Consider the following 27832-nt stretch of genomic DNA (forward strand, 5'->3'; position numbering starts at 1 on the left):
TTCATTTTCATAGAGTATTACAGGCTTGCCTTAGTCTTTCCAGGGAATATATCAAACCACTCGATCCTACGTTTTCTGTAACTCACCCAAAAATAAAAAACGATAAACGATATTCGCCATATTTCAATGATGCAATAGGAGCAATTGATGGCACTCATGTACGATGTGTGGTGAGTCTTTCGAAGCAAGACAAATATATCGGGAGAAAGGGATATCCACACAGAATGTCATGGCTGTATGTGATTGGGACATGTGCTTCACTTTTGTGTTAGCGGGATGGGAAGGTACTGCACATGATGCTCGTGTGTTTAACACTGCTGTCTCAACTCCAGCCTTGGATTTCCCTCATCCACCTCCAGGTATATTTTCAGTAGCTTCAATTTTAATTATATCAAATTCATTTGATATTTTCATTAATTTCACAATGTCAACATAATTTCATGATTTATTAGGGAAGTATTATTTGGTCGATGCTGGCTATCCAACTCCACCAGGATATCTTGGTCCGTACAGATGTGAGCGCTATCACCTTCCAGACTTCAGGCGACAACCGGGATTTGAAAATTATAACGAAGTCTTCAATTACTACCATTCAAGTTTGAGGTGCACTATAGAAAGGACTTTTGGGGTGTGGAAGAATAAGTTTCGCATCTTAGATAAGATGCCAAGTTACAAGTATAAAACTCAAGTCCAAGTAGTTTGTGCTACAATGGCTATACATAATTTCCTCCGAAGAAATTCTGAAACTGATAGAGATTTCATAGAAGCTCAATCTGAAGGTACAATTGACGAAGACAATCATGATGAAGCTGGTGAGACATCCTCTTCAAATTTACCTAGATCAAGACAAATGAATCATGTGCGTGACACAATCAGAGACCAAATTGTATTGAGCATGGCATCCAATTAGTTATTTGATGTATTTAGTTTAAAAATGCTACGTATGTATGACCTCTAATTTACATATTTATCCATTACATATATTTAATTAAGTTTTTTATTATTTTCAATTTCCTTCTAGTAATAACTTAATTTTTTTTATTTTTAATAAAATTTTTTTTTCAATACTTCTTTTAAAATGGTCACATTATATATATAATTTCTTTATAACAATAAATTAAATTTCCTTATTTTTAATAATTTTATTTTCATTACTTTATTTATGACAAATAGTCACATTATATATATAATTTCTTTATAATACTAAATTAAATTTCTTTACTTTTAATAATTTTTATTTTCCTTACTTCTTCACTTTTAATAATTAAATATCTAATATTAGATATGTGCTATTTAATAGAATTCATGTCCTTTTAAGTCATTTTACATTCAAACTTACTTTTACATTTATCATCCAAACAAGTTTCAGCTTCTCAAACTGACTTTTTTCTAAACCCAATCCAAACATAAATCACATTACCCAATCTGACTTTTACTCAATCTGACTTCTGGAAAAGTCAGATTGAAAAAAAAGTTACTTCTCCACCACCAATCCAAACACACCCTATATCAGTCTGGTTTGATGGGAAATAAGAAGTCGCATCCAATCAGCTCAAGATTAACTGGCATATTTTCTAGGTTGCACTGTACTACCTCCGGTTCTTAATATAAGATTTTATTTGACTTTTATTTTGATCTTAAATATAAGATTCCAATCCACTTTATCTCTAATATTTATGTTTTTTTTTCTAAGGTAGTCATTCTAATAATAGTAGTTTTAGCCAACACACTTAATTAGCAAGAATATTTTAAAAAAGACAATACATATTTATTACAAATAACTAACTTAACTTATTTTTTTAATCTCTTCAAATTAGTCAACTAGCTCTTATAATCATGACTAGCGGTAATATTATTGATGCAAGTTTATATTTTAGATTATCACCACTTACTCAATGTTTACTTTCTACTTATGAACTGTGCGCAAGTTACTGATTGAGCAACAATAGCAAAATAACAAGTATTCATATTTTATTGGTGAATTTACAATTGTACATATATATTTTAACAACTAACAATAATAAAATAATGTGTTCATATAAAAATTTACAAATTCTAGTTTGTATCACAAAAACCTGTACAAAAATTTTACAAGTTTTCATACGGGAAATTACAAGTGCACATGTGCGTTCCAACAATTAACAATAACGAAGTAAGAAGTGTGATTGAAGAACTTAAACTATTCTGTCCTATTATGAAATATGCAAGAGGTCCTTGTTACTCTCTCCAAAACAACTATTATAATCACATGGTTTAATAGTTAAAAGTAATAAATATGTAAAACATATATCTCTAATTTTACCTCTATTTATAAAGAGAGTGCATGCAAAATAATAAGTGAAAATTTATTACAAAGAAATGATAAATGACATATATTTAATAGAAGTAAATAAGAAAACTAATTTAAAATTTTAAACAAAGAGGATTTATTTCTTATATTTTGAGACACATTATTTCTTATAAAAAGAAACGGAAGAGATATATAATATAATAAGAGTTAAACTATAAATTAAAATTAATTAAATAAAATCAAATCAAATGTGACAACTAGCACCATGACAGATTGTTCAACTAAGGATCCGTTTGGATCAGCGATTGAAAAAGTAGTTTATAGAAAAGTGAAGTTGGTAAAAGTTAAATCGGATAAACTGAATTGTGTTTGTATTAGAGTTCAGAAAAACTAATTTGCAAAATTGAGATTGGTAAAAATTTGTTTGGATTATAATTAAATAAAAGTAAGTTTGGTTATAAAATAACCAAAATGGGTATGAGTTTTAATAAATAATGGAACATGATAAAAAAATGATTTCACATAATACAATGAAATTAAAATAATTTATTATGAAAAAGACAATTTTAATGAGTGAATTAAATTTTAAAATTTTAGAGTAATCATCAAAAAATTTTGAATATAAAGTGAAACATGATAAAAAAAAAGGTGTCGGAGTTTGAATGTTTCCTTATAAGATTATGAATGGCGATTATTGCACAAACCATGTATACCATATACACTTGTGTTTGGAAATCATAACTATGCCTGTTTAGCAAGATTTAAAATAAACAATACTGAAGTGGTAATTAATTTAATTAATTTTTTAAATATTCATAAATTAGTTATTTAGCTCTTATATTAATAATTAGTGTATATATATTATACTAATATGAAAATTTTGATGCTTATGTTTTGTACTAGAAAGAATATAAGTCTAAGTTTGAATATAATATAGTATAATACTACCTCTGGTCCTTAATATAAGACCCTGTTTGACTTTTATTTTGGTCCTAAATATAAAACCTCAATCCACTTTGTCTCTCATATTTATGCATTTTTTTTCAAGATAGTCCTTCTAATAACTGTAGTCCTAGCCAATATAGTTGATTAGTAAGGATATTTTAGGAAAGGCAATACTTATTTATTACAAATAACTAACTTAACTTATTTTCTTAATCTCTTCAAATTAATCAATTAGGTCTTATAATTAGGACCGGAGGTAGTATGATTTAAGATAAATTCTTTTAAAGGCATGGGCTCCAACGTTTTTTTTTTTTTTTTCAATCTTCTCTCTCCACTTTTCTAAAAGTCATAAGCTTCAAATTTTTACTTATGGCTTATGGTGGCTTTTCATCCAAAAGCTGAATTGCTCCAACGCCATCACAAACACACCAATTTTCATCGCACTTGCACAATCGTACGTTTTGGCTCAATAAGTTACCTTTCTTCCATTGAAATGCTGAAACAAATAGGCCTTAATTTCTACATTGGAATGAACTATTCCCAGCTTCATTCAGGGGAGAAAACAATAAAAACATAAACGTAGAAAACAAAGCAGTCATAAGAACTTTTGATATGTAAATGCAAATCAAGTTATTTCTTCTTCATCTTAGATACGCAAAAACTGTCAAAAAGACCAAAGTGCATACAGAAATACGAAAATCAAATCATAATAATGTTCGCTAACGACTAACAACATATCATACCCTTAACCAACCAAATCAGCTGATGATTACGAATCCCTAGTAGTATGTTTTAGGGTATTAACACCTTCCTACATTTAAAACAAATAATATTAAACATTTTGATAGAGGAACACGATTATCTTTCAATTAAACAATGGTATTCTCATAATACATCAGACCTTATAACATCCAAATTTTCTTTTTGGAAGGAGAATAATACGGATAATACATAAGTTAGAAAGGAAAAAAGGGGGGCATTCATCCTTATTAATGCAAGCTTAGCTTATGAACTGTATCCCATTTTGCATGGGTGCCATCTTGAGAACAAAAAATTGTTCAGCAAAACTGTAATGCATGGATCACCTATAATAAATTTTCACCTTTTGCCCATACTTGAACAACAGAATCTGTAAGGTGACAGAGAAACATCAGGTCCATTTGGATAGCACTTTGCGCATCCTAAATGTTCTTTAAGGGGAATTTTGAGGCAATATTTGGTAGAAGAGATATCACCTTCGCTGGCTTTTTGAAAAATTATAATGAAAGAAAGAGGGTTGGCCATGGTGCAAATCAGAAAGAAGAGAGCCCTGCAATTTTTCTCAACTTCTCATGAGAAACCCAGAAAACAAATTGCCAAGGACCAAGCCTAGCCCATGTGGGAAAGAATCCTTTCCAGAGTGCTCTTATTCCTTCAACTTTAACTGTCTTCACCAAGCAATCATAAGAGCTACTATACAAGAATTTACCATCCTTGTTAGCTGCCTGATTCATCATTCTAGTCTTCACTACATCAGCTGGACAGCTTAAAGTAGTCGCGCAGAGGCCGGACATGATAGAAGCTAACGTGTGGGCATAAACATTATCGTTAGCTATCTTATTTCTGATCACAAATTGCTTACCATGATCATAACATGCCAGTTCTCCCATGTTTACTAAGAAGGCTCTCTGAATATTAGGAAAAACACCCTTCCAAAGTCCCAGAAACCCTTCTGCTTGAATAATCTTGTTCAAAGCATCAAAAGGCCCCAAATAGCGAGGGTGAAGACCTTGGCTCACTAAACGGCCATCCGATTGCATCCTCACCTTCACAAGATCAGCTGGGCTTGCAATGACCTGTATAACTAAGAGTAAATAATAGCATGCTATTATTTGCCCAGGAATATATCATGACAACTGAGCAGTTAATTAGATCCTTGTGGCTAAACCAAATGTTCTAGTAATTTTGTCCAAGATCACCAAGGTCAGCGGAAAATTTGTCACGCTAACATTATACCAGCATGTTTAAGGGTATCCACTGCCCCTTTGCCCTTCAAGTTTGCATATCCTTCATTTTCAATGCGCACTAATAGCATCCATCCGATAAAAAAAAAGAGAGAAAGAACAAAAAGAACATCTAACAAGTAGATATCAAAGCGCAGCAGATGTCCTACGCTTCCATTTCTATTTTTTTCCTATTAATTTGATGCCATTCCCGATATCAGGAAAGGAAATCAGATGCCAGTCCTAAACCATGGGGCAAAGATTATGCCTCGCATTAAGGCTTAGGATCAGAACTTTCTTTACTGTTAGTTCCTTCCTTTAGTTCCTTATTTTAAGCACATTTTTTATAGTTTCCTTTAAGTCACTGGCTGTAGACCTTTCAGTCTACAGTGACAGATGCAAAATATATCAAAGTTTCATCCTTTCTGCCTTGTTTCCTCCCATAGTTTCCATTTTCCCCATTTCAATGGTTGGTTCGTCTTTACAATTGTAGAGATATGATATGATTTGATATGTAAATATTATGTAATTATGATTAGGATTTGATAGGATATGATATTATCATAATGGGCCATTAATGCAGAGGCTCCTCTCACTTGTATATATATGTGTATATTCTGATCAATGAAATACAAGAGAATTATTTTTCATATTATTCTATTTCCTACACGGTATCAGAGCGTGGGAATTTTCTTTCTGGGTGTTAATTTTCGGTTGCTACAGTACCACCGCCGCACTGTTCACTCAGCGTCCGTACAGTGTCCGTACGCCCTACACTGTTCATCGACTTTCCGCAGCGTCCGTACAGTCCGTGCGCTCTGCACTGTTCACTCGGCGTCCGTACAGTCCGTACGGTTTATTACTTTTGGCGTTCTGTTTCGTTTCTGGCGCATCTCCGGCACGCTGTTTGTGCAATTCAGTTCTGTTTGCAGCTCCCTGTGTAGCTGTTGGCCTTTTCACTGCCTTGGTATTCATTAGGTAATCCAGGTATCGTGCTTTGTGTTCCTGTGTAACACTCTTTCGCATTCCCTTTGGTTAGTGCACTTCATCTATGGCGGAAATTAAATCTGTCTCGGAGCTTGTCCCAACTATTACTAAAATTACTGATCACAAGTTGACTTGGGTAAATTATTTGGATTGGAGTAAAACCATTCGCCTCTATCTGCGGAGCATTGAGAAGGAAGACCATCTGACTGATGATCCTCCAACAACTGATTCCAAAAAGACCTGGTTGCGGGATGATGCACGGCTATTTTTCCAGATCCGTAATTCCATTGACAGTGAGATTATTCCCTCTATTAATCACTGTGAATTGGTTAAGGAACTAATGGATTATTTAGATTTTTTGTATTCAGGAAAAGGAAATATCTCTCGTGTTTACGAGGTCTGCAAAGCTTTCTATCGTTCTGAAAAACAGGATCGTCCTCTCAAAGCCTACTTTATGGACTTTAAAAGGATGTATGAAGAACTGAATGTGTTAATGCCTCTTACTGCTGATTTGAAGGTTCAGCATAAGCAACGGGAGCAAATGGCTATTATGAGCTTTCTTACTGGTCTCCCACCTGAGTACGACACAGTTCGGTCTCAAATCTTATCCGGATCTGAAATTTCTGACCTTCAAGATGTGTTTTCCAGAGTAATGAGAGCTGAGAATCTCTTGCCACCAGCTGCTAGTATTCCTACAAGTGCCTTGCTCAGTAAGGGCACCTATGAGACTCGTAGTCCTATTGATAACCGCGGGGGGCCTACCCGTGGTGGTTCGAAGCAAGGGGGAGCCCCTTCTGACTCCAGTGGGGTAGTGTGTTATTACTGCAAAGAACCGGGGCATACAAAACGCACATGTCGAAAACTTCAGAATAAACAGCAACGGAATAACTCTGCCCACGTGGCTACACAAGCCAGTGACACAGTCACGATTTCTGCTGCTGAGTATGCCCAGTTAAAATCTACTACACCGTCTGTGAGTGCCGCAGCTACAACAGGTAATAATGCTACTGCCCTTGCTTCTTCTTCCTCAAAGTGGATCATAGATTCCGGGGCTACTGATCATATGACAGGTAACAGCCATCTCTTCTCCTCTTATAATGCTTTTGCCAATCCGTCAAGTGTTTCCATCGCTGATGGTTCCCAGTCTCAAGTTCTCGGTTCTGGCACTGTTAATCCCACACCCTCTATCCGTTTGTCATCTGTGCTAAATGTTCCTAAACTTGCTTTTAATCTCCTATCTCCCAGTAAACTCACCCGTCAACTAAACTGTTGGGTCTCACTTTTTCCTTCTCATTGCTTGATACAGGATCTTTTGACGAGGCGGATTATTGGTAGAGGTTATGAATCTGGCGGGCACTATATACTGGATGATCGGGTGTCTCATGCGGTAGCTTGCGCTAGCAGTCATTCTCCCTTTGAAGTTCATTGTCGATTGGGTCATTTGTCTTTATCTTCTCTTAAGAAAGTTTATCCTCAATTTCAGCATTTGTCGTCTTTAGATTGTGAGTCATGTCAGTTTGCCAAGCATCATCGTCTTCCTTTAGTGTCTCGTGTCAATAAACGGGTTTCATCCCCTTTTGAGTTAGTCCATTCTGATGTTTGGGGTCCTTGTCCTGTAGAGTCCAAAGCAGGGTTTAAATACTTTGTTACATTTGTTGATGATTATTCCCGGACAACTTGGTTATATTTAATGAAACATCGTTCTGAATTGTTTTCCCATTTTTGTGCCTTTTGTGCTGAGATTAAAACTCAATTTAATGTTTCTATTCGCACCTTACGAAGTGATAATGCTAAAGAATATCTCTCTGCTTCGTTCCAATCTTACATGCTTCAAAATGGTATACTTCATCAGTCGTCTTGTGTCGATACACCAGCTCAAAATGGTGTTGCAGAAAGAAAAAATCGCCACCTACTTGAGGTGGCCCGTGCACTTTTGTTTCAAATGCAGGTTCCTAAACCATTTTGGGCTGACGCGGTCTCCACTGCCTGCTTCCTTATTAACCGAATGCCTTCCTCTGTTCTTGATGGTAACTCTCCTTTTTCTACCCTCTTTCCTTCTAAGCCTTTGTTCCCTATTGCTCCTAAGATATTTGGGTGTGTCTGTTTTGTGCGGGATGTACGTCCATCTATTTCAAAGTTAGACCCAAAGTCTCTTAAATGTGTCTTCCTTGGATACTCTCGGGTCCAAAAAGGTTATCGTTGTTTCTCACCTACTCTCAATCGTTATTTAGTATCTGCAGATGTCACCTTTCAGGAGTCCACACCATATTTCTCGCATTCTTCCCCACCTGCTCCACCTGCGGAGGAGGATGACCTTCTAATATACTCTGTCACCTCACCATCACTGTCGTCGCAAGCACCCGCTCCCGCACTCGTTCAACCCTTTGATCGTGTGTATACACGACGGTCAACGGAGATTACTACCGCCACGCCAGCTTCTATTCCTCCCTGGTCCGCCTCGCCCTCAGATCCTGAGTTGAGCAACACTGAACCTCGTTCTGACCCTAATCCTGAGACACCTCCTGTTCCAGACCCGGATGCCTCTCTTGATCTACCCATTGCCCTTCGCAAAGGTAAACGTACTTGTGCCCATCCTATTTCGTCCTTTGTTTCATATGACCGCTTGTCTCCTGTGTCCAGTTCCTTTGTTGCCTCCCTAGATACTATCTCTATGCCCAGAACTATTCGTGAAGCCTTGGCCCACTCAGGTTGGCGTGCTGCAATGGAAGAGGAGATGGCGGCCCTTGATCGAGCTGGTACATGGACCTGGTCGATTTACCGGCGGGTAAAAAGGCCATTGGATGTAAATGGGTGTTAACTCCGAAAACTAAGGCTGACGGCACACTTGACCGCCTTAAGGCTCGCCTTGTGGCTAAAGGTTATGCACAAACCTATGGCATTGACTATTCCGAAACCTTTTCTCCTGTTGCTAAGCTCTCATCTGTCCGTCTGTTCATCTCTCTGGCTGCTACTTATGATTGGGATCTACATCAATTAGACATTAAAAATGCATTCTTACATGGTGATCTTCATGAAGAGGTCTATATGGAGCAACCACCTGGGTTCGTTGCTCAGGGGGAGCATGGGAAAGTATGTCGCCTTAAGAGGTCCTTGTATGGTTTGAAGCAAAGCCCTCGTGCATGGTTTGACCGTTCAGTACTGTCGTACAGAAATTTGGCATGAGCCAAAGCAAGTGCGATCATTCTGTATTTTATCAAAGAACAGCGGCTGGCATGATTCTCTTGGTGGTATATGTAGATGACATTGTGATCACAGGCAGTAATGGTTCGGGCATCTCGTCCCTCAAGTCCTTTCTTAATTCCCACTTTCAACGAAGGATCTGGGCTCTCTGACATACTTTCTAGGTATTGAAGTTATGCGAAGCAAGAAAGACATATTACTGACACAGCGCAAATATGTTCTTGACCTCCTGAAGGAAACTGGAAAGTTGGGAGCAGCACCGACTAAGTTTCCTATGGTTCACAACCCACTCCTTGACGCTGATGGGAGCATACCACTCGATGATTCTCTTGATGATGAGAAACGGATGCTTGAGGCTCAGAAGAGCAAACCATTTGAGAATCCTGAGAGGTACAGGAGAATGATTGGCAAGTTAAACTATCTCACTGTAACTCGTCCGGATATTACTTATCCAGTCAGTGTACTAAGCCAGTTCATGGCATCCCCGACTGTCAGACAGTGGGAAGCCTTGGAGCACGTGTTACATTATTTGAAGGGATGTCCAGGTCGTGGGATATTATACAAAAATCATGGCCATACAGACATTGAGTGCTTCTGTGATGCGGATCATGGTGGATCAAAGGCCACGAGACGGTCTACTACAGGATACTGTGTCTTTGTGGGTGGGAATCTGGTGTCCTGGAAAAGCAAGAAACAAAATGTGGTGTCCAGATCGAGCGCAGAGGCAGAATACCGAGCTATGGCACAGTCTGTATGTGAGATAATCTGGATATATCAGCTATTAAAGGAAGTTGGCCTCAAAACCACTTTGCCAGCAAAGTTGTGGTGTGACAATAAGGCTGCCCTACATATAGCCTCCAATTCTGTGTTCCATGAACGTACCAAACATATTGAGATTGATTGTCATTTTATCAGAGACAAGCTTAAGGAGAACTTCATCTCCACTGGATATGTGCGTTCTAGTGATCAATTAGGCGACCTTCTCACTAAAGCTCTAAATGGGACTCGTGTTGACTATCTGTGTGACAAGTTGGGCATGCTTAACATTTATGCTCCAACTTGAGGGGGAGTGTAGAGATATGATATGATTTGATATGTAAATATTATGTAATTATGATTAGGATTTGATAGGATATGATATTATCATAATGGGCCATTAATGCAGAGGCTCCTCTCACTTGTATATATATGTGTATATTCTGATCAATGAAATACAAGAGAATTATTTTTCATATTATTCTATTTCCTACAACAATAAAGCTCCCATAGTTCAATGAAACCAAGAACATCGATATTTTTGACTTAATAAAAGGCACACAAATTCTCCACTTTCAAATATTCAATTTGAGAAAGGACAGAATTAACGAGGATCACGTGATGATAAAAAGCACACACCGAGGCCAAGTAGCACTCACCTGAGCCATGATACCGGAGACTCCACCAACAACAGCCTTGCTAGGGAGAGAAAGTGAACCACTATCACCAGAAATCAAACTCCTCAGGCTCTCATACCCTAAAATTCGAACAGGGGTGTAGAACATGTGTCTGATAATTGCTGGAGACAATCCCTTATACAGGCCAAGAGGACCTTGTTCACGAATGATACCCAATGCTACCTGAAATGCACTGGTAGGCTGACTTGAGGAAAGTGACTCGCCATGTAGTTGAAGCCTAGTCTTTATCAAATCTATTGGGAAAGTTGTTGTCTCAGCCACCACTGCTGACAGTGATGTTACTAAGATCTTTGTACCAGCATTATCCTGTCTACCACCACCGGGCTGGTAGCCTGATTTCATGGGTAATTACAAAATAAACGTAATGATTCACTACAGAAGGAAATTTTAAGAGGCAACCTTAGAAGACTGTGTAACCCAATAACTTGTCATAGAGTTTTGCATCCGAGTATGTACTATGGCTTCAATGATCCCTGCACGTTTATGATATGCAAGATGTTATTTACTGTTGCTCGGTTACATTACACAAGATACTACCATAATAGTGGGATTAAGCAAGGTCTATTCCATAGAGGAATCCACAGTGATAAACAAGGATGAACAAAAATAATGCCAACCGCCCTCCGTAATGGTGGTCCCGAAATCGAACTTGTTAATTTGAATACAAAATTCCAAAATCAACCAGGGGATTTTAATGATCCAAAAAAAAAAAAACAATTGAATTAAATGTTTGCAAGAAAGCATATCTGACAGATATTACAGTCCTTAGCACGCTCATATGCAAGATTTTGACCATAAATAATTTCTCTCAAGATTATAGCAAATCCACTTAGACGACTAGATCAAAGCCTCATTCGTCAATTCACAGAACATACAAAGAATTTCACAGAGGAATCCACGAATGTCGGAGCAGTCAGGCTCCATTTTTTCCTTAATCAGATAACGATAAAGCAAGCGAGGAACGACATTGAAGGAAAAGTACCTCATATAAGCTCTTGAAGCAGTGGAATGGATACAGATGAGCGACGAGCAATGAGACTCCGCTGATGGCTTCGACGGTGAGTGTAAGAACCTGAAGCACAATTGTGCCTGAGAACGAAATGCGAAACACGTACTGACGTACATAGGGGGACACAAGCGCTCTTGCTTTGCGAGACTTCCATCGCAACCAATAAAGCTGTTCAGATTTTGCTCTTTAAAATTACAAAAAAAAAAAATGCTGAAAAATTCCATTGTAAAATTTCTTGGCCAACGGTAATCTTTATTCTTTGGAGTTCAAATCATAGATTTTGATCCTATAAAATAGATTATATTTTTATTATATTATAAAGACTAATATTTTATAAAAAAAATTTAAAAAATCAAAACTTATAATTTAAAACTAGAAAAATCAAAACTAAATAAGAATAAATGTAAAAAACCACAGTTTGTATTAATCCTTATTTATATGTCTAGGTGCATATAAAAAAAATACTTACATTTATTCCAATTAAAAAAAGGATATTAGCCAAAAAAATATGTTAAATATTTCCTCACATATTCTATTTATTATATTTAATAGAAGTAAAATTAAAAAATAGATTATTAATTACTAATGACTTATATATCTAGGAACACAACTCTCTTCTCCAGATAATTTACACGTAGAGACATGATTGGGACAACTGTCTCGACTTGGTTCCCCTAGTGTCCCTTCTCGTTCTAGAGGCATGACTGAGAGAGTCAAAAGATGCCCGGTCTAATTTTCCAAAAAAAAAAAATTGAATTCTTTTATTTAGAAACCTATTAGACACTAAATGAAAAAAAAAATTCATTATAAAAATGAACAAAAATAATAAAGAAAGTAAATAAAAGCTGGCTCAAAAACTAATACTACCTCTAGTTCTTAATATAAGACCTCATTTGACTTTTATTTTGCTCTTAAATATAAAACCACAATCCATTTTGTCTCTCATATTTATCTATTTTTTCAAAGATAGCCCTTATAATAATAGTAATTCTAACTAGCAAACTTATTAGCAAGAATATTTTAGAAAAGACAATATATATTTATTATAAATAACTAACTTAACTTATTTTTAATTTACTTAAGTTAATGAATTAGCTCTTATATTTAGAACTGTAAATAGTAGTCAACAGTTTCTTGTAATCTTGAAAGACAAAGAAAATAAAAAAAAATGGACGAAGGTACAAAAATCGTATTAACTTTTTAAAATGGAGTAAAAATGTCATCTGCTTTAACCCTTCTAATATCCATTATTTTTGTGATACATGTTTTTATAAAGGTGCAAATATCTATCATTTTCTTTTCAAAAAGTCCAGTTGGCAATTTGACACCATAGTATAAAAGTGCCTATAGGGATGGTTGGTTGTTGTCACTTTTTCACAAATTGAAATAAATTCCTCTACATTTACTTTATATACCATACAATTACTTTTAAATTATGGTTTGGTTTTCATCCAAATACTCCTTATATTATATTAATCCTGTATCTCACCTTCTCTCTTCTGTATAACTATATTACTTCTACTCATTTTTAATCTTTTTTTTTTTGGGGAGAAAAATGGATTTCTCTTCTCCTCCAAGTCTTCTTTGCCTCCTTCCACGAGTTCTCCACCACCTTCATCAAGCTCGCCTTTATCATCACCAACTGTGCATAACGTGCCACATCATCTATACTGTAGCCAGTCGTAACACGACACCTTACCTAATTTTAATCCAAACTGTGAGCTACGTGGCTTTTAAGAATAACGCTTCTAGCATTCAATTTGTTAAATTATTTTAATCTTCTTTTATCAAATCTGTCTTCTTCTTCTTCTCCTCATCAATGAAGCTTTGCCTTCCTCAGATTTGGAGCCAGCTGGATAACTCAAGGCAACGACAACTGGGGCCATGCAAGTACCCCCCTTTCCTCCTCCTTGCTTTCAATCATAATTCTCCTCTAAACAACAATGCAAAGCAACAATGAAAATGATGATTTTTGGGCTTTATTCTTCAAAATCTAAGTTTGATAGGAGAAGATGAAGGGTAAAACAATGATTTCATAAGTCAGCCAATAATTATTTTAATCCCAGTGCAACTTAAATGATTAATTGAAAGATAATTACATGCTATGTTTTTAGATATGATTGCTCGTTAATAAAATGTAACGTAGATGGTAATCTAGGGCTGTTTGTATGACTAATTCGTTCTTTTACTAACCCCTCATCCTGGTAAAGTTTCGGCATTTTCACTCTCTTTTATTTTTCCATTTTTCCTAATATTTTTATTCAAATAGTTTTCTAAGAATTAATTTCTCTCTCTCCTCTCTTTTTAATCATGCTTTTAATTAATTAACGGAATTAAATTTGAATTGGGCTCCGCACAGAAGAACAACTTACGTTGACCTCTGTACTCAGAGCGGTCAACCATCCAACAAATTCCAGAAGCTTTAAGACGATAAGGAAGAGCAAAGAAATAGAGATGTAAATATTCCCAATTCTTTTCAAGATTTAAAATACTTGCACAGCATTTTTTTCTACCCATAAGACAGGAGATGGAACCAAAGGATTGTCTCTGTACAATTTTGATTGTTGAAGAACCTGAAACTGGCTCCTCACAGTAAAAGGGAATGAATTATACTACCTCCGGTTCTTAATATAAGACTTTGTTTGACTTTTATTATAGTCCTAAATATAAGATCCCAATCCATTTTGTATTTTATATTTATACATTTTTTTTCAACTTAGTCTTTCTAACAATAATAGTTCTAGTCAATACACTTGATTAGTAAGGATATTTTAAGAAATACAATACCTATTTAGGACAAATAACTAATTCAACTTATTTCTTTAATTTCCTCAAATTAGTCAACTGGCTTTTATAATTAGAACCGGAGGTAGTACTTTATAAAAAGGGAACAGATTTAAGCAAACTACTTTTGATAAAAAATTTCTACCTAATCCATCCAAACACTCGCAAACTTCCTTTACCATTACTAATTTATTCGCCACCACTAGACTAGTGAACGATATTTTAAAATTTGGTTCTACTTTTAATTGGTTTTTAAAACATTTTGATTTATACAAGTTTTTCTTCTCAAATATTTTTACTTAGCCTAATCAATAACATAGTTATTATTTTTGACTTGTTTTGTCTTAATCATTGAGGGAACACTTTTTTTTTTTTTTTACTACTTGCAACTCATATACTTGCATTTTATGTCAACAACTTCCCATTGAAAGAAATAAAAAACCAAAATTGATGCCTTTGACTCCTTGAAGGTAATTTGGGAGACCAAATCCAATCCTGTCTCGGGTTTTTGCCAACCAAAGTGAACCATGCATTGTTAGACCTAACTTGTCAAAACATGCTAGATTTTGATTTGGGATTTAGTTTGGTCTAGTCTACTTCTTGTGTTGCCTTAGAAATTACATTCATGTTACCAACAAGCGGTGGTCCAAGTGAAAGAAACTCAAACATCTCAAACATCATGTTTTGAGTTTGATCTTTGGAGCTGTGTGTATAGAAAAAATATTGTTAAGAGGGGTCCCCGCTACAGTGCCTGACAGTACTCCGAGAGATTAATTTTTCACCCTTTGGGTGGAAGGATACTTTGGACAAAAAAAAAAAAGAAATTACATTCATGTTATATATATACATTTATATTCATTAAAGAGCATCTTGAGAGATGACAATGTTGCAATCTATTTTTCTCTTTTTTCTTTTATTCCATGATTTGATTGGAATATGGGATTTTATTTTTGAATAATAATAAGAGATTGCTCAAAGAAAAGTAATTTTTTCTTTATAATATGTGTATGTATGTCTACGACACGCATTTGTATAGGCAACATTGACTCAAAATTATTCAAAGTTCTTGCATATGTAAACATTATTTTTTGTACTTCATTTATCTTATACTACTTCTGGTCCTAAATATAAGAACTAGTTGATTAATTTGAGTAGATTAAAAAAATAAGTTAAGTTAGGTATTTGTAATAGATAAGTGTTATCTTTCTTAAAATATCCTTGTTAATCAAGTGTATTAGTTAAAACTACTATTATTATTAAAAGGATTACCTTAGAAAAAAATATATAAATATGAAAGATAAAGTAGATTGAGGACTTATATTTATTACAAAAATAAAAATCAAATAAAATCTTATATTAATGACAGGTAGTGTGTATATATATTGATGAATGATTTATTCTAATTTTCCTTTCTCAAAACCAAAAATAGTATTTCCTTTTAACTATTTTACAGCACATTATATATCCTTCTACTAATTTTTTTTAACTATGAAAAATGTAAAGCAAATTAAACTTTTGCAAGAAAAAAATTAGGAATATACTACTATTAATTTTTTTACCGCTGAGCTAATGGGCAGCTAAGCAAGTTAGCAACTTTGTATGCCATTGTCTTCGCTTTTCATCCTTATCAAACTTCCCACTATTTATAAACCTCATGCGGAAGTCGTGTGTCGCATGGACCTGTGCTAGATTTTTTCCCGATAAGATGACGAAAAAGTAAAATATTTGAAAAAATTACATATCAAGACTAGTATTTGAAAATTTTATGTTGAAGTATTAAAATTCTAAATTTTGAAAAATTTGAAAAAAATAAAGTTATTAAAAAAGCTTCATGTTAGGCATAGAAAATTTTTTATAAAAATTTTCATTTGATTCTAAAACATTAATATGAAATCTTATAATTAATTTATCTTAAATAATGCTATTAAAATCAATAATTATTTTTAAAATTAAAATCATTAACTATACTTTTGAAAACCTGTAATGACCGATTCTTTTAAAAATGGGTCGAGTACGGCATTATGAGATTTGAATATATTTAGTTAATAAGATTTGAATCATACTTTGATTAGAATTTAGGTATGAACATTATTATTAAATAAAATTTTAATTGGAGGTTCAAATGAAAAAATTAATAATTAATTTTGAATTTGAATAAAATTTTAATTAAGATTTAAATATATTAAATTAAATAGAAAGTATCATAATTAATTAGTATGTCAATTAGGGTCTAAATGGATAAATAATTAATGAATTTTAAGTTTTCATATGTTTCTCTTAAATTCCCTATATCTAATTCAAATCTCATTTGAATGAATAAAAAAATAACACTCTCATGAGAAGCGAACATTGATTAGAATTTAAAATCTAATCAAATATTCTAATCAGTACATCGCACGAGAGAGAAATTTCTAGTTGTAATTATATTTCGTAGACTTTTTACTAAATTTAAATATTATTTATTACGATCTAGTTTAAAAATAATTTAATTTAATTTTCTAGCCATTCCCTTTTTTTAAATGTTGTGTTAATTCCCCATACCCTTATTTCTGTTATTCCAATTTTAGTTGTATAATATTTTTTACATTTTATAAAATTGATCCTTTTATAAAAAAATAATTTTATTTATGTTTTTCAGAGTTTGTTATCAGTTATAAATATAATATAGTTTATGGGTCTTTAGATGTAATTTTTCCGAAATGCTTCCTCCAAAAACTTGAATCCTTTTTTTTTTTTGGCCTTTTTAAATTTTTTTCCGGCTAACTCGCCTACAATTATTTGAGAGTACATTACTTTTTTTCCCATTTCCCCCTTTCTCTCTCCTTCTCTCGTCGATTTAAAACCCTAATTTGCATACCTGAACTTTCCCTCTCTCGCCCTCCACTCATTTCAAAGCTTCTACTTGCTGTCTCTCTCCTATGGCGACGGCGCGTGAAGGAAACCCCTATGAAGGGGGAGGTTTGGGAGCAGGGGGCAAATTTCGGAAGCGTCCTTTCCGGAGGACCCAGACGACGCCGTACGATCGTCCACCGGCGGCCCTCAGAAACCCTAGTACCAGCCGCAATTATGGGTGGTTCTCGAAGCTGGTCGATCCGGCGCAGAGGGTTATCACCACTGGCGCCCATATGCTGTTTTCCTCTGTTTTCCGCAAGCGCCTTCCTGCCCCTCCACCTTCTTCTTCCTCCTCTCCGCCAAGCCCGCTACCTTCAGGTTTGTTTTTATGCTTGCGTTCATTAATTTTCTTTGTTGCCTATTCAATCATTGGAATAAGCAGCTTCATTGGTAGGGTTTAGAGGGAATTATATTGGTGTAGCCTTTGACACCGTTGGACCATATCTTTTGTTGCTTATGGCTGCGTATTAGGCATATTTCTCTTCCTTCTCTCCTCCTAGTTATCATTCTCGAGTTTTAATTATTTTTAAAGCAGTTAGCGAGTCATATTTTAATACCTCTAATACTAATTTCCTCCACTATGAACATCTTGAATTTGAGTTACTTAATTGCGCGATATTTACCAATGCATGAGAATTTGTTCTTTCTATTCAATTTACTTGAACCTACTCATTTGAAATGTATTATTTTTATCCATGTTATGTTTAACAAAATGAAGACTATGCAAAGTAGCATTCAAAAGAGCATGGGCAGTTTCCTGTATCTGTAATTGATAATTGCTGTAGAGTGCCACATTTGTGTCCTGTTATTCGCTGTAATTGGTTCACTTGGTTCTTTCGAAATTTCAATTTATCATGCAAGAATTACATTGGTATTGTCAGCAGTTGTTTTTGGCCCTTATTTTCTGAATTTGCCATCGAATAGTTTCATTTGGCTTAGAGGTTCGTGGAAAATCTTTTCTCTTGCATATTGGTGAGGATATGATGTATAGTTAATGACCGTCTCCTGTCTGGAAACTTAGGACAGTCTTTTATTTGTACACCTTTTTCGTATATGGCTGTGCTAGGGAGTAGTCAGGTGCTCAGGTTGTTTTGTAGGAAGTCTCATTATGGTCTCGGTTCTTTGTGGCATTGTTGAATTACTAATACCAATTTTGAGGCTTTCTTTGTTTGTTGGTTACTTGATTTAGAAGGATAATCTCTTCTGGTTCTCTATGTCTTATCTTCTTGTAGAATGTCCAACCTTTAAAGAATACTGGTCTGATTCATTGTACTGCACTAATGGATGTTACTTAGATTGGGTAGGACTTTAAATTGCCCTACATTTGACGTATTAATGTACTGAATATACTGAACAAGGCTAAATTCTCCTGCTTTCTGCTGTGATACAAGTTTGGTATCAATGTCTCTCCTCTCAAGAATATTATTTAGTCGAAACATGACATAATCTGTCCCTCAGTTGTAACTAAAGAAAATATATAATTTTTGCCCTTATTGCCACCTCTATGACTGTAGTAGATTGTTATTAATGTATGCCTACGTCATCTAATGAACTGTGAACTTTTCTCTGATTTGACTTTTTATTACTATATTTTTTGAAAATTTACGCTGGGTTGAACTTCTATGTCAAAATATGCAGCACCATGCCTTTGTTTTGTTCTAACATGTTAAATGGGTATGTTCTTTACCAGAAACTGAGCAGGAAGTAAGGGACAATCGACAGGAAGCTGCTGCCATTGTAAGTATGCATGCTTTTGATATGCTTCAACACCATTTGCTGAGGCCTGAGCACGAGCACTCTGTTGAAACACCGCTCTACTTGTTATTATTAATTCAAAACCGGATAACTTCGAATCTAAACATAAACCTCAACTCCTATATATATGATAAAGAATTCTGGTCTAATATACTGTCAGGAAGGAATATTCAACTCATGCAGATTCTTAGTCATGGTTCTTCAACCACCCCTTCAATTCAGAATATTTCTCTCCAGCTTCTTGTTATGTTGTGGGTGACAAACCTCCAAATTGCTTGGATCTAGAGAAAATGTTGTGTAATGGACTGCAAGTTAAATGATTTTTGAGACTGACCAGAATGAGTATATTTTTTCTTTTATTATAATTTATATTACTTAGGTTCATGGACAGTTTTCTGATCCTTGTTGGAAGCCTCAAGTGATATATTGTGCTCATTTCTTTCATGAGTTGGCGGCAGGTTTTAGTTGACAATGTAAAAGAATCTTCATTATGGACTGTGCTATTACTCTTTTTTTTGGGTCATGTAGTAGGAATCTACATTTTTGATGTGGTTAACATTTATTTATGTGATTGTCATTATTTGTGTCTTTTTTTTCTTTTGGGTTGTACGCAACATAGGCTACCAATGATACTTCTGTCAAGCAGCAAGGAGCTGTTGGTGAAAGTGGTAATCAAATGAATTGTTCTGAGGGAGGTGGATTTACTGAGCTTGAGAAACTGCTAAAGCAGAAGACTTTTACCAGGCAAGCTTTATATGCTTTACCATTGTTTTAATCTGCTGTTGTGTTTTCAACTTGTGACTGTTGAGTTTTCAACTGTATTGATTAGTGGATGTCGTGTTATTTGATTCTAGTGATGTGTGAATGAATATGCAAGTAGATGGAGAACTTTTGAAAGATCCATGTGAGCTATTTTAGATAAAATATATAGTTGATCTTTGTGATGATTTATTTCTTTCTTTGTTTTTTTTGAAATATTGGATGGAGAGCATTTTGTATTTGAAACGTGGGCACATTTATTGTCAGTTGTGTTGCATGTTTGACTCTAACACTGCTGACATAACCAATATATCCTTAGACGTTTGGAATAAAGAAATTTTTTTTCCCCCAACTTGGTGACTGCTAAATGCAGCTGAGGCTCAAAGTGAATGTCTCAACCACTTGATGTGCAACATATTCATGATTCTATTGTACATATTAGAGAATTAGAGAATAGTCAAATTGGTGAACCAAGCAGAAGAGACCAGAGTGAAAGAGATATAGAGGCATAAAAATGTTACAAGACTGTTCGATTTCCCTTTGTGTACAGTGGGTTGTACCCTTATATAATGTAACAGTGAGTATAGCACCTGTGACAGGCTGTAAAGAGTCCTTTGCCAATATTATATCTAAGTTGTAAGAGACCTTTTAGAAACATGGGCATTGAGCTCCAACAAATGGAGCCCAATGATGTACTTGGACTACACATTGCTTTAAAGGTGTTTCCTTCCTGGCAAATTGTTTTAAACTTTTCATAATAAAACACTTCATGGTGAAAGAACATAACCTATGTTTTAATATTTAAACTTGGGAGTTTTGGATTCCCATGTGAGCTTGTCTGTAAGGAACTCTTAATTTGGGAGTAAGAAATGGGAATCTGGACTCATGAGAGAACATACCTAATGAGCCTGGAGTTGTATTTCTTCCATCCAGTATAATGGTGAAAAGAACCTGTGGATTTGTCATTTGATGTTTGTGACCTTTCGCACGGGTTGATTATGAAGGCATATGGTTAGATACAGACTGAACTAGCAGTTTTAATGGTCTCAGCTTAGTTGACTTGATTTTGAATCTTATATTCTGTCTTATATTACGTCTATTGTATTCATTGGTGTTTCCTATAAATTATTGGGGGATTAATTAATAATATCCTGATGACATGGATTTTTCTCCTTTAATAGTTCTAGCGGCCAACTTGATTTGAATTGCCTGTGATAAATATTCAATTGTATTTCATATTATATAATTTCGGTAATCTACTTATTTACCTACTCACTTGGAAGTACTTAACTAATGAGTTTTGTGTGTTGCACAAAGTTTGAGAAATGGGTTGCATTTATGATTTATGGAAAGTGCAGTTTGTTAGAATTTACAACAACAATAATAATTATATCTGTAGGATAAATTTTGTATTTTGGGTGGTATGCTTTTTGAGATAAGTTAATTTGTTCAGTCTGTGATGATATGATAATTTTCTATTATTTTACAGATCTGAAATTAATCATTTGACAGCACTGTTGCATTCAAAAACTGTGGATTCACCTGTCACAGAAGAAAAGAAGACTGAAGTGGCTAGATCAGATCTTATTTTGTCTTGTGAACAGAAGGAAGCATCCCCGGCACTAAAAAATGGGATTGAAAACTGTCTTGTTTCAACTCCGCTGGTTACGTCGAGTGTATGAGTATTAGATTTTTGCTTATCTACTAGTACATGCTTTATGGTTATTTCTGGATGAGATTTTACTAATTTCGCTATAAAAATTTGTCACAGGTCATTGATAAGGATGTTGCTTCCCCTGCAGAGGTTGCAAAGGCTTACATGGGAAGTAGGCCTTCCAAGGTATCCCCATCGAAGTTAAACTCACAAAGTCTTTCTCTTAGGGAGGATCCATATCATATCCCTCAAAAATCCCCTGTTATGTCCATTGTGCCAAGGGCTACTAGCCATGATAAGCTTCATGAAAATGGATTTGTGACACCAAGATCTCAAGGCAGGTCTGCAATATATAGTATGGCTCGGACACCTTATGCCAGGGTTTATCCAACTTCAACAACAAAGGTTTGCATTTTACTTAATGATGCATTGGAACTATTTTTTTTTTTTTTGGTTAATGTCTAAGTTCTTATTTTGTTCCCTAAATTCCAGGCTGTTCGACTTCCAATTGAAGGTGGGCCTTCATCTTCAGCTCAATCTGCACTTGATCATGAGTCACTTTCTGGATCAAAGAAAACAGTAAGAGTCTTACTCCGCAAGTGAAAATATACCAATTTCCTGTCAGTTATGTCACTAGAAACTTTTCAAACATGCAGGCATTAAAACGAAGGAGTTCTTTGTTGGATAATGATATAGGATCTCTTGGTCACATGCGAAGAGTCCGTCAGAAGTCTAATCTTATAACTTCCAGAGGCTTGAGTGCATCTGTTTCGGATAGCCCTCTATCTATTATTAGGAGTGGAGTTCGTGCTGATCCTACTCAACAGCCCTCATATATGATGCAGAAGCCTCTTCTGTTGAATGAAGCTAGGCATAGTGATAAGAAGTTGTCATCAGAAAATATAAATGACACAATTCCTGGTACAACTGTTCCCAATATATCCTCCAAATCTAGTGAGATGGCCTCAAAAATACTTCAGCAACTTGACAAGTTGGTGTCCCCTAAGGAAAAATCTTCTGAATTAAAGATGCTAACAGACAAGGATAACTCACCAGCAAAGTTGTCACCCTCCATGTTACGGGGACAGGCTCTTAGAAGTATGGAAACTGTAGATTCATCAAAATTCCTGGATCACATGCGCAATAATAATTCTGATGGTTTGTGTCAGAATTTGTCAGCTGATACTAAGTTGATTTCACCAAAGGAGAAGCTTGAACATGATCCATTTGTTACTTCTGTCGGCTTTTCAATGCCAAGGAAGGAAATCGTATCTAGTGCACAATCTGTGGATTCTTCTATAGTGAAGCCTGTTTCTCAACCTCCACAAAAGAGTAGGGCATTCCGTATGAGTGCACATGAGGTATGAAGATTTGCATGACTTCATGAATCAAGGATTTTTCTTAAATAACCTAATTTTGATATTTTATAATGTTTCTTATAAGAATTTCGGGTTTACTGCATGTCTTTTGTCATGGACTTGTACTTTTATGGATAATTATCATAATTCATCTTACGTCTACTATGATGATTGAATTTTATTCTTGAGCAGTTAATTTATAATTATACATTGCAGTTTGGAAGTTTTTTTTTGTACTTAATCTTGAACATATCTTCAAAAAAAACACACTTCTTTAGCTCCTATGTTTGATTGCACCGTAGGATCTAGCTGCTTTAGTGTTTCAGTAATAGTTTATTGATAGAGAATATGGTTTTACCTCTGGCCATGATCATTAACTGTCTTCTCGCTCTCAAAGTAGTATCTGGATCTGGATGATGATGCGTATCCAAATGGGGATGTGTCTTCTTTATCCTCTGAGAAACAAATGACTGACTCTAGTAATGCGGCCAAGAAAGCTGTTGCTACTGAAACCGATACAAAGGAGGTGCCTGCTGCATCACCTGTGGCATTCTCACTCACAAGTCCCAAGGCAGATGGCCAGACTCCTAATGGTACTGGTGATGGGTCCTTAGTTGGTGAAAAGGGTGGTTTATCAACATCTACAACTACATCTTCCCCACCTCTGACTTTTAAGCCAGATGGAGCAACAGGTGCAGCAGCCATGGAGTCAATCTTTGGTTCTGGAAAGTCTACTTCACTGAATGGATCAGTTGTTGCTCCCCCCTTGTTTAGCTTTGGAAGTAAAGTGGCTTCCTCACCATCAAAGGAATCAGGAAAATCGGGCTTGCTATTTAATTTTGGAGATAAAGTTGTTTCATCGAAGGAGTCTGTGGCTGATGCTCCAGTATTTAACTTTGGTGGCAATAAAAATTTTGATATGGTCCAGCAAATGCCTATGACCTGCTCATCTTCTGTTGGTGCTGAATCTGCTATGAAATTTGGTGCTGGTTCTGACTCAAAGCTGGGGAACTCCGTCAGGTACTGTTTGATTGCTTTGGGCAAATATCTTGTTAAATAATCTCCATGTATACCAATGTTATCTTCGTTGTTTATTGGAAACGTTCAATTCCTCTTCTATATTTTATTAAAATGCAACTTATTGGATGATTTGTGCAAGGAGGGGATGGGCACTTTGGGATCTCTTCAAGTCAGGCTGAAGCTGACTTTCTATTTTATGAGAAATAAGATGGCCAACTTACTGGATTCAATTTTTTGTTTCTAATATAGTACGTTAAAGTAGTTTTACTTGTTAGTTGAGATGTATATTATTATGTGTATGTAAATCATCAAGGACATGGCTTTTCTTTCATCCACTTTTCTACCATTCCATGTTTTTACCATAATATGCGTTTTAGGTCATTCTTCTGGCCTTTGTTTTTGGGGCTAGCTGCACCCTTTGGCTCCTTAACCATATTATGATTTGTAAAACATTTTCTTTTCACCTATAATCTTACACCATCCCATAAATTCATTGTAGTTATTATCTTGGGTTTTAAGGCTATCTTGTTCTTGGTTCAGTTATATTTGGAGGCGGAATTTTTCATTATATAGTTATGACTTTCGCTGATCCGTCTTGGCTAATTGTCTTATTATAAACTGAATAAATTATGTCCATTGAAGCATCAAGACCATTCGTTTACTAAATGTCTTCTCATATTCAGCTCAACTGTCACTGGTGTAACTGAATCTATGCCAAAAGCTCCTGCATCCGATAATGCTGATGCCAAGACTGTTGTGAATTCTGGATTGTTTGCTAAATCATCAGAAGTGGCTGTTTCATCTGCAGCGTCAGCATCATCACTGACACCACCCACTAGTATATTCTCTTTCGGCCAAAGTTTAAATCAAAATAATGGCCCTCCTGCTTCAGAAACTTCTTTTTCTACTTTTTCAACATCTGTTTCAAATAATTTTACTAGCCAAAGTATGTTTAATTGCTCACCTCTTGGGTCCGACAGCAGCAGTGCTGCCACTGCAGCTTCCTCTAGTAGCATGACAACTAGCATCCCCCCTGTCACTTTTGCATCCAGTACCAATAGCACTTCCTCCACAGTAGCTGCGATGTCACAAACCCCGTCCTTTTTCAAATTTGGATCCTCTCCCAGTTCGACAACAGATTTACCTGTGTCTTCTTCTGGAAAGCCGGATACAGGGTCTGGTACTCTAGGCAGTTCTGCTTTTGGTAGCACATCAGCTGCTGCTGTTGGGCCTGCAGGGAACAGCATTTTTGGGCTCAGTTCCTCGGCAATGACAACTGTAAATAGTCAATCTCAGGGTTCTTTATTTGGTTCAAGCACATCTCTGGCTGGTGCCCACGGCTCGGCCACAAGTTTGTTTGCAGCTTCTACTAAGAGCCAGTCAATTCAATTGGGTTCAACTTCATCTCCTTTGTTTGGGTTGAGCGGGAATACATCTTTTTCTTCAGGGAGTTCAGTCTCACCATCTAGTTCAGCGACAAATGTTTTTAGTTCTGGCTCCTCCATCGGGCTCAGCACCTCTGCTTCCCCTTCAACAGCCAACACCAGTAGCTCTAACACAGGGGCAGCGTCTAGCTTGTTTGGGTCTTCCAGTTGGCAGACCAACAAGTCTCCATTTAGTTCCTCCTTTAATTCCTCTTCTGGCTTTTCCTTTGGAGTATCAAGTGGTTCTGTTTCATCTACTTCTAGTTCATCCGTGTTTGGATCGTCCACTGCTTCTATTGCTTCATCTGCTAGCACTCCCATGTTTGGATCTTTCACTTCTGTTGCTTCAAGTAGCACACCCATGTTTGGATCATCTGCTGTTGTTGCTTCGACTACCAGCACACCCTTGTTTGGATCATCCGCTGCTTCTGTTTCTGCAACTACCAGCACAGCCATGTTCAGTTCATCAACTGCTTCTGTTTCTACCACTACCAGCACACCTGTGTTCGGATCATCCGCTGCTTCCGTTGCTTCCACTACCAGCACACCCTTGTTTGGATCATCCACTAGTGGCACACCCATGTTTGGATCATCACTTGGTGCATCATCGAGTCCCATTTTCTCATTTAGTTCATCTGCAACGACTACTTCCACACAACCTGTTTTTGGTAATCCTAGTCCTGGCTTCTCATTTGGTTCAGCTGCTAACAATGATCAGATGAGTATGGAAGACAGTATGGCAGAGGACCCAGTTCAATCATCTTCCCCTCTGACTCCTGCGACTCCTGCATTTGTTCAACAACCTGCCCCGCCTCAACCAAATTTTGTTTTTGGAGCACCATCTTCATCGGGAACTAATCCCTTCCAGTTTGGAACTCAGCAGAATATTCCTCCACAGAACCCATCCCCATTTCAGGCTTCTGGCAGTCTAGAATTCAATGGTGCAGGGAGTTTCTCATTAGGAACTGGTGGTGGTGACAAGTCTGGTCGTAAATTTGTGAAAGTCAGTAAAAATAGGACACGCAAGAAGTAAGACTTGCTCTATTAAAATGGTTTTATTGTTTCACAGCGTTGATCTGCACTGTGTTCCATGAGATAAATAATTAAAAACGGTGGGTGGTCACGTATGTCACTTCAGATGACAATCTGGAATTAAGTGGTGCTATTGAAGCAAATCATATCCAGGTTTGTTGGTCCTAAACTTTCACTTGTCTCCCGGATTCTTATAGATTGCAAAGGCGCAAGTTTTCACAATTTTGTTTCACTATGGACATAAATCTTCTGTACTTGTAATGGCTCGAGTTTGAAAGATCAAGATATGGTCACCTATGATGATCGGTGAGCCCTGTACTGTTGCCTTGTATTGTAACTAGAAGTAGGTATGAATTATTAGGTTGTAATTTGCACTTCCCTCCGGGAATCTGTAAACCGACGATTTCTTAGTTGTGTCATTTTGTTTAATTATTTGCTGTCTCCGGTAACGGGAATTTTTGAGACAATATGAACATTTGTCTGTACAATGTTGAGCTGGTCGTTAGCATACAAGCCTTTCTGCCTTGTGATATTCCTCAATATTGAATTTTAGGTTTCTATCTCAAGTCCCGTGGATGCCGTACCACCTAGAAATACAAGATTGTGTGGGTTATAAGTTTAGAGGGCAATGTAGCATTTGTAGACACATTGACCTTAAATTGTAACTTCTCTTAAATTTTAAGCAGTATAATCAGCCATTTGACTTGTTGGTTCTTTTGGCAGTAATGTACAAAGATGTCCATGTCAAGATGTACCGATGTGTAATTTTTTTTCATTAAATATTCTTATTCTCTATGATAGACATGTATGTTGAGATCTCAAATTTCGGAATAATTTGGGAGAGGCGCTATTGGCAAATTTTAATTGAGGAAAAAGGGGGGGAAAAAAACAAGAAAGTTCAAGGCTGCAAACAAAATTTTTAATTAGTAATTCCGTTACTAAATTTTAAGTGTCACTAATTTTGGTCATTAATTTATTTTATAAAATTTGTATCAATAAAAATTAATAAGGAAATATATCCGTGATTAAAATGTTTGGCGTTAAATTTTATTATTTTAGATTACAACCCTACAACAGTCTATATAAAAACAAAATTAAGAACATAATAATTTAAAGGAAAAATTACTCTTTTAGTCCTCTAACTATTAATTTAGTTATGACTTAGCCCCTTAAGAATGGCACATTGCGACTCGATCTTTCAACTTTTAACTCAGTTATAACTCAATACTTAATCTTTTTTCATTTAATAAATTAATCCTTAACACAGTTAACTCCCTTTTGAGTCA

At 35.8% G+C, this 27832-nt stretch overlaps 3 protein-coding genes across 3 annotated transcripts; 2 read left to right on the forward strand and 1 right to left on the reverse strand.

Annotated features, from left to right (window-relative positions):
* The first annotated feature begins 163 nt into the window (after window positions 1-163).
* Window positions 164-910, forward strand: LOC114754764 (uncharacterized). Its single transcript, XM_028943586.1, has 2 exons — window positions 164-359; window positions 453-910. The coding sequence occupies exons 1-2, from the start codon at window positions 164-166 to the stop codon at window positions 908-910; spliced, it is 654 nt and encodes a 217-aa protein (XP_028799419.1).
* Window positions 911-3854: 2944 nt separating this feature from the next.
* On the reverse strand, window positions 3855-12010 carry LOC114754767 (mitochondrial uncoupling protein 3). Its single transcript, XM_028943591.1, has 3 exons — window positions 11842-12010; window positions 10821-11332; window positions 3855-5070 (listed from the first exon to the last, which is right to left on the reverse strand). Exons 2-3 carry the CDS (start codon window positions 11199-11201, stop codon window positions 4528-4530), a joined length of 924 nt encoding a protein of 307 aa, XP_028799424.1. The 5' UTR covers window positions 11202-11332; window positions 11842-12010; the 3' UTR covers window positions 3855-4527.
* Window positions 12011-17481: 5471 nt separating this feature from the next.
* Window positions 17482-27056, forward strand: LOC114754766 (nuclear pore complex protein NUP1). The gene is made up of 9 exons (XM_028943590.1): window positions 17482-17862; window positions 19235-19281; window positions 19919-20043; window positions 21548-21734; window positions 21830-22117; window positions 22205-22291; window positions 22369-23073; window positions 23471-24090; window positions 24774-27056. Exons 1-9 carry the CDS (start codon window positions 17571-17573, stop codon window positions 26545-26547), a joined length of 4125 nt encoding a protein of 1374 aa, XP_028799423.1. The 5' UTR covers window positions 17482-17570; the 3' UTR covers window positions 26548-27056.
* Window positions 27057-27832: the final 776 nt, after the last annotated feature.

The sequence above is a fragment of the Neltuma alba genome, unplaced genomic scaffold (assembly GCF_004799145.2).
Source record: "Neltuma alba isolate B1F8T4 unplaced genomic scaffold, ASM479914v2 tig00010189_pilon, whole genome shotgun sequence".
NCBI lineage: Eukaryota > Viridiplantae > Streptophyta > Magnoliopsida > Fabales > Fabaceae > Neltuma > Neltuma alba.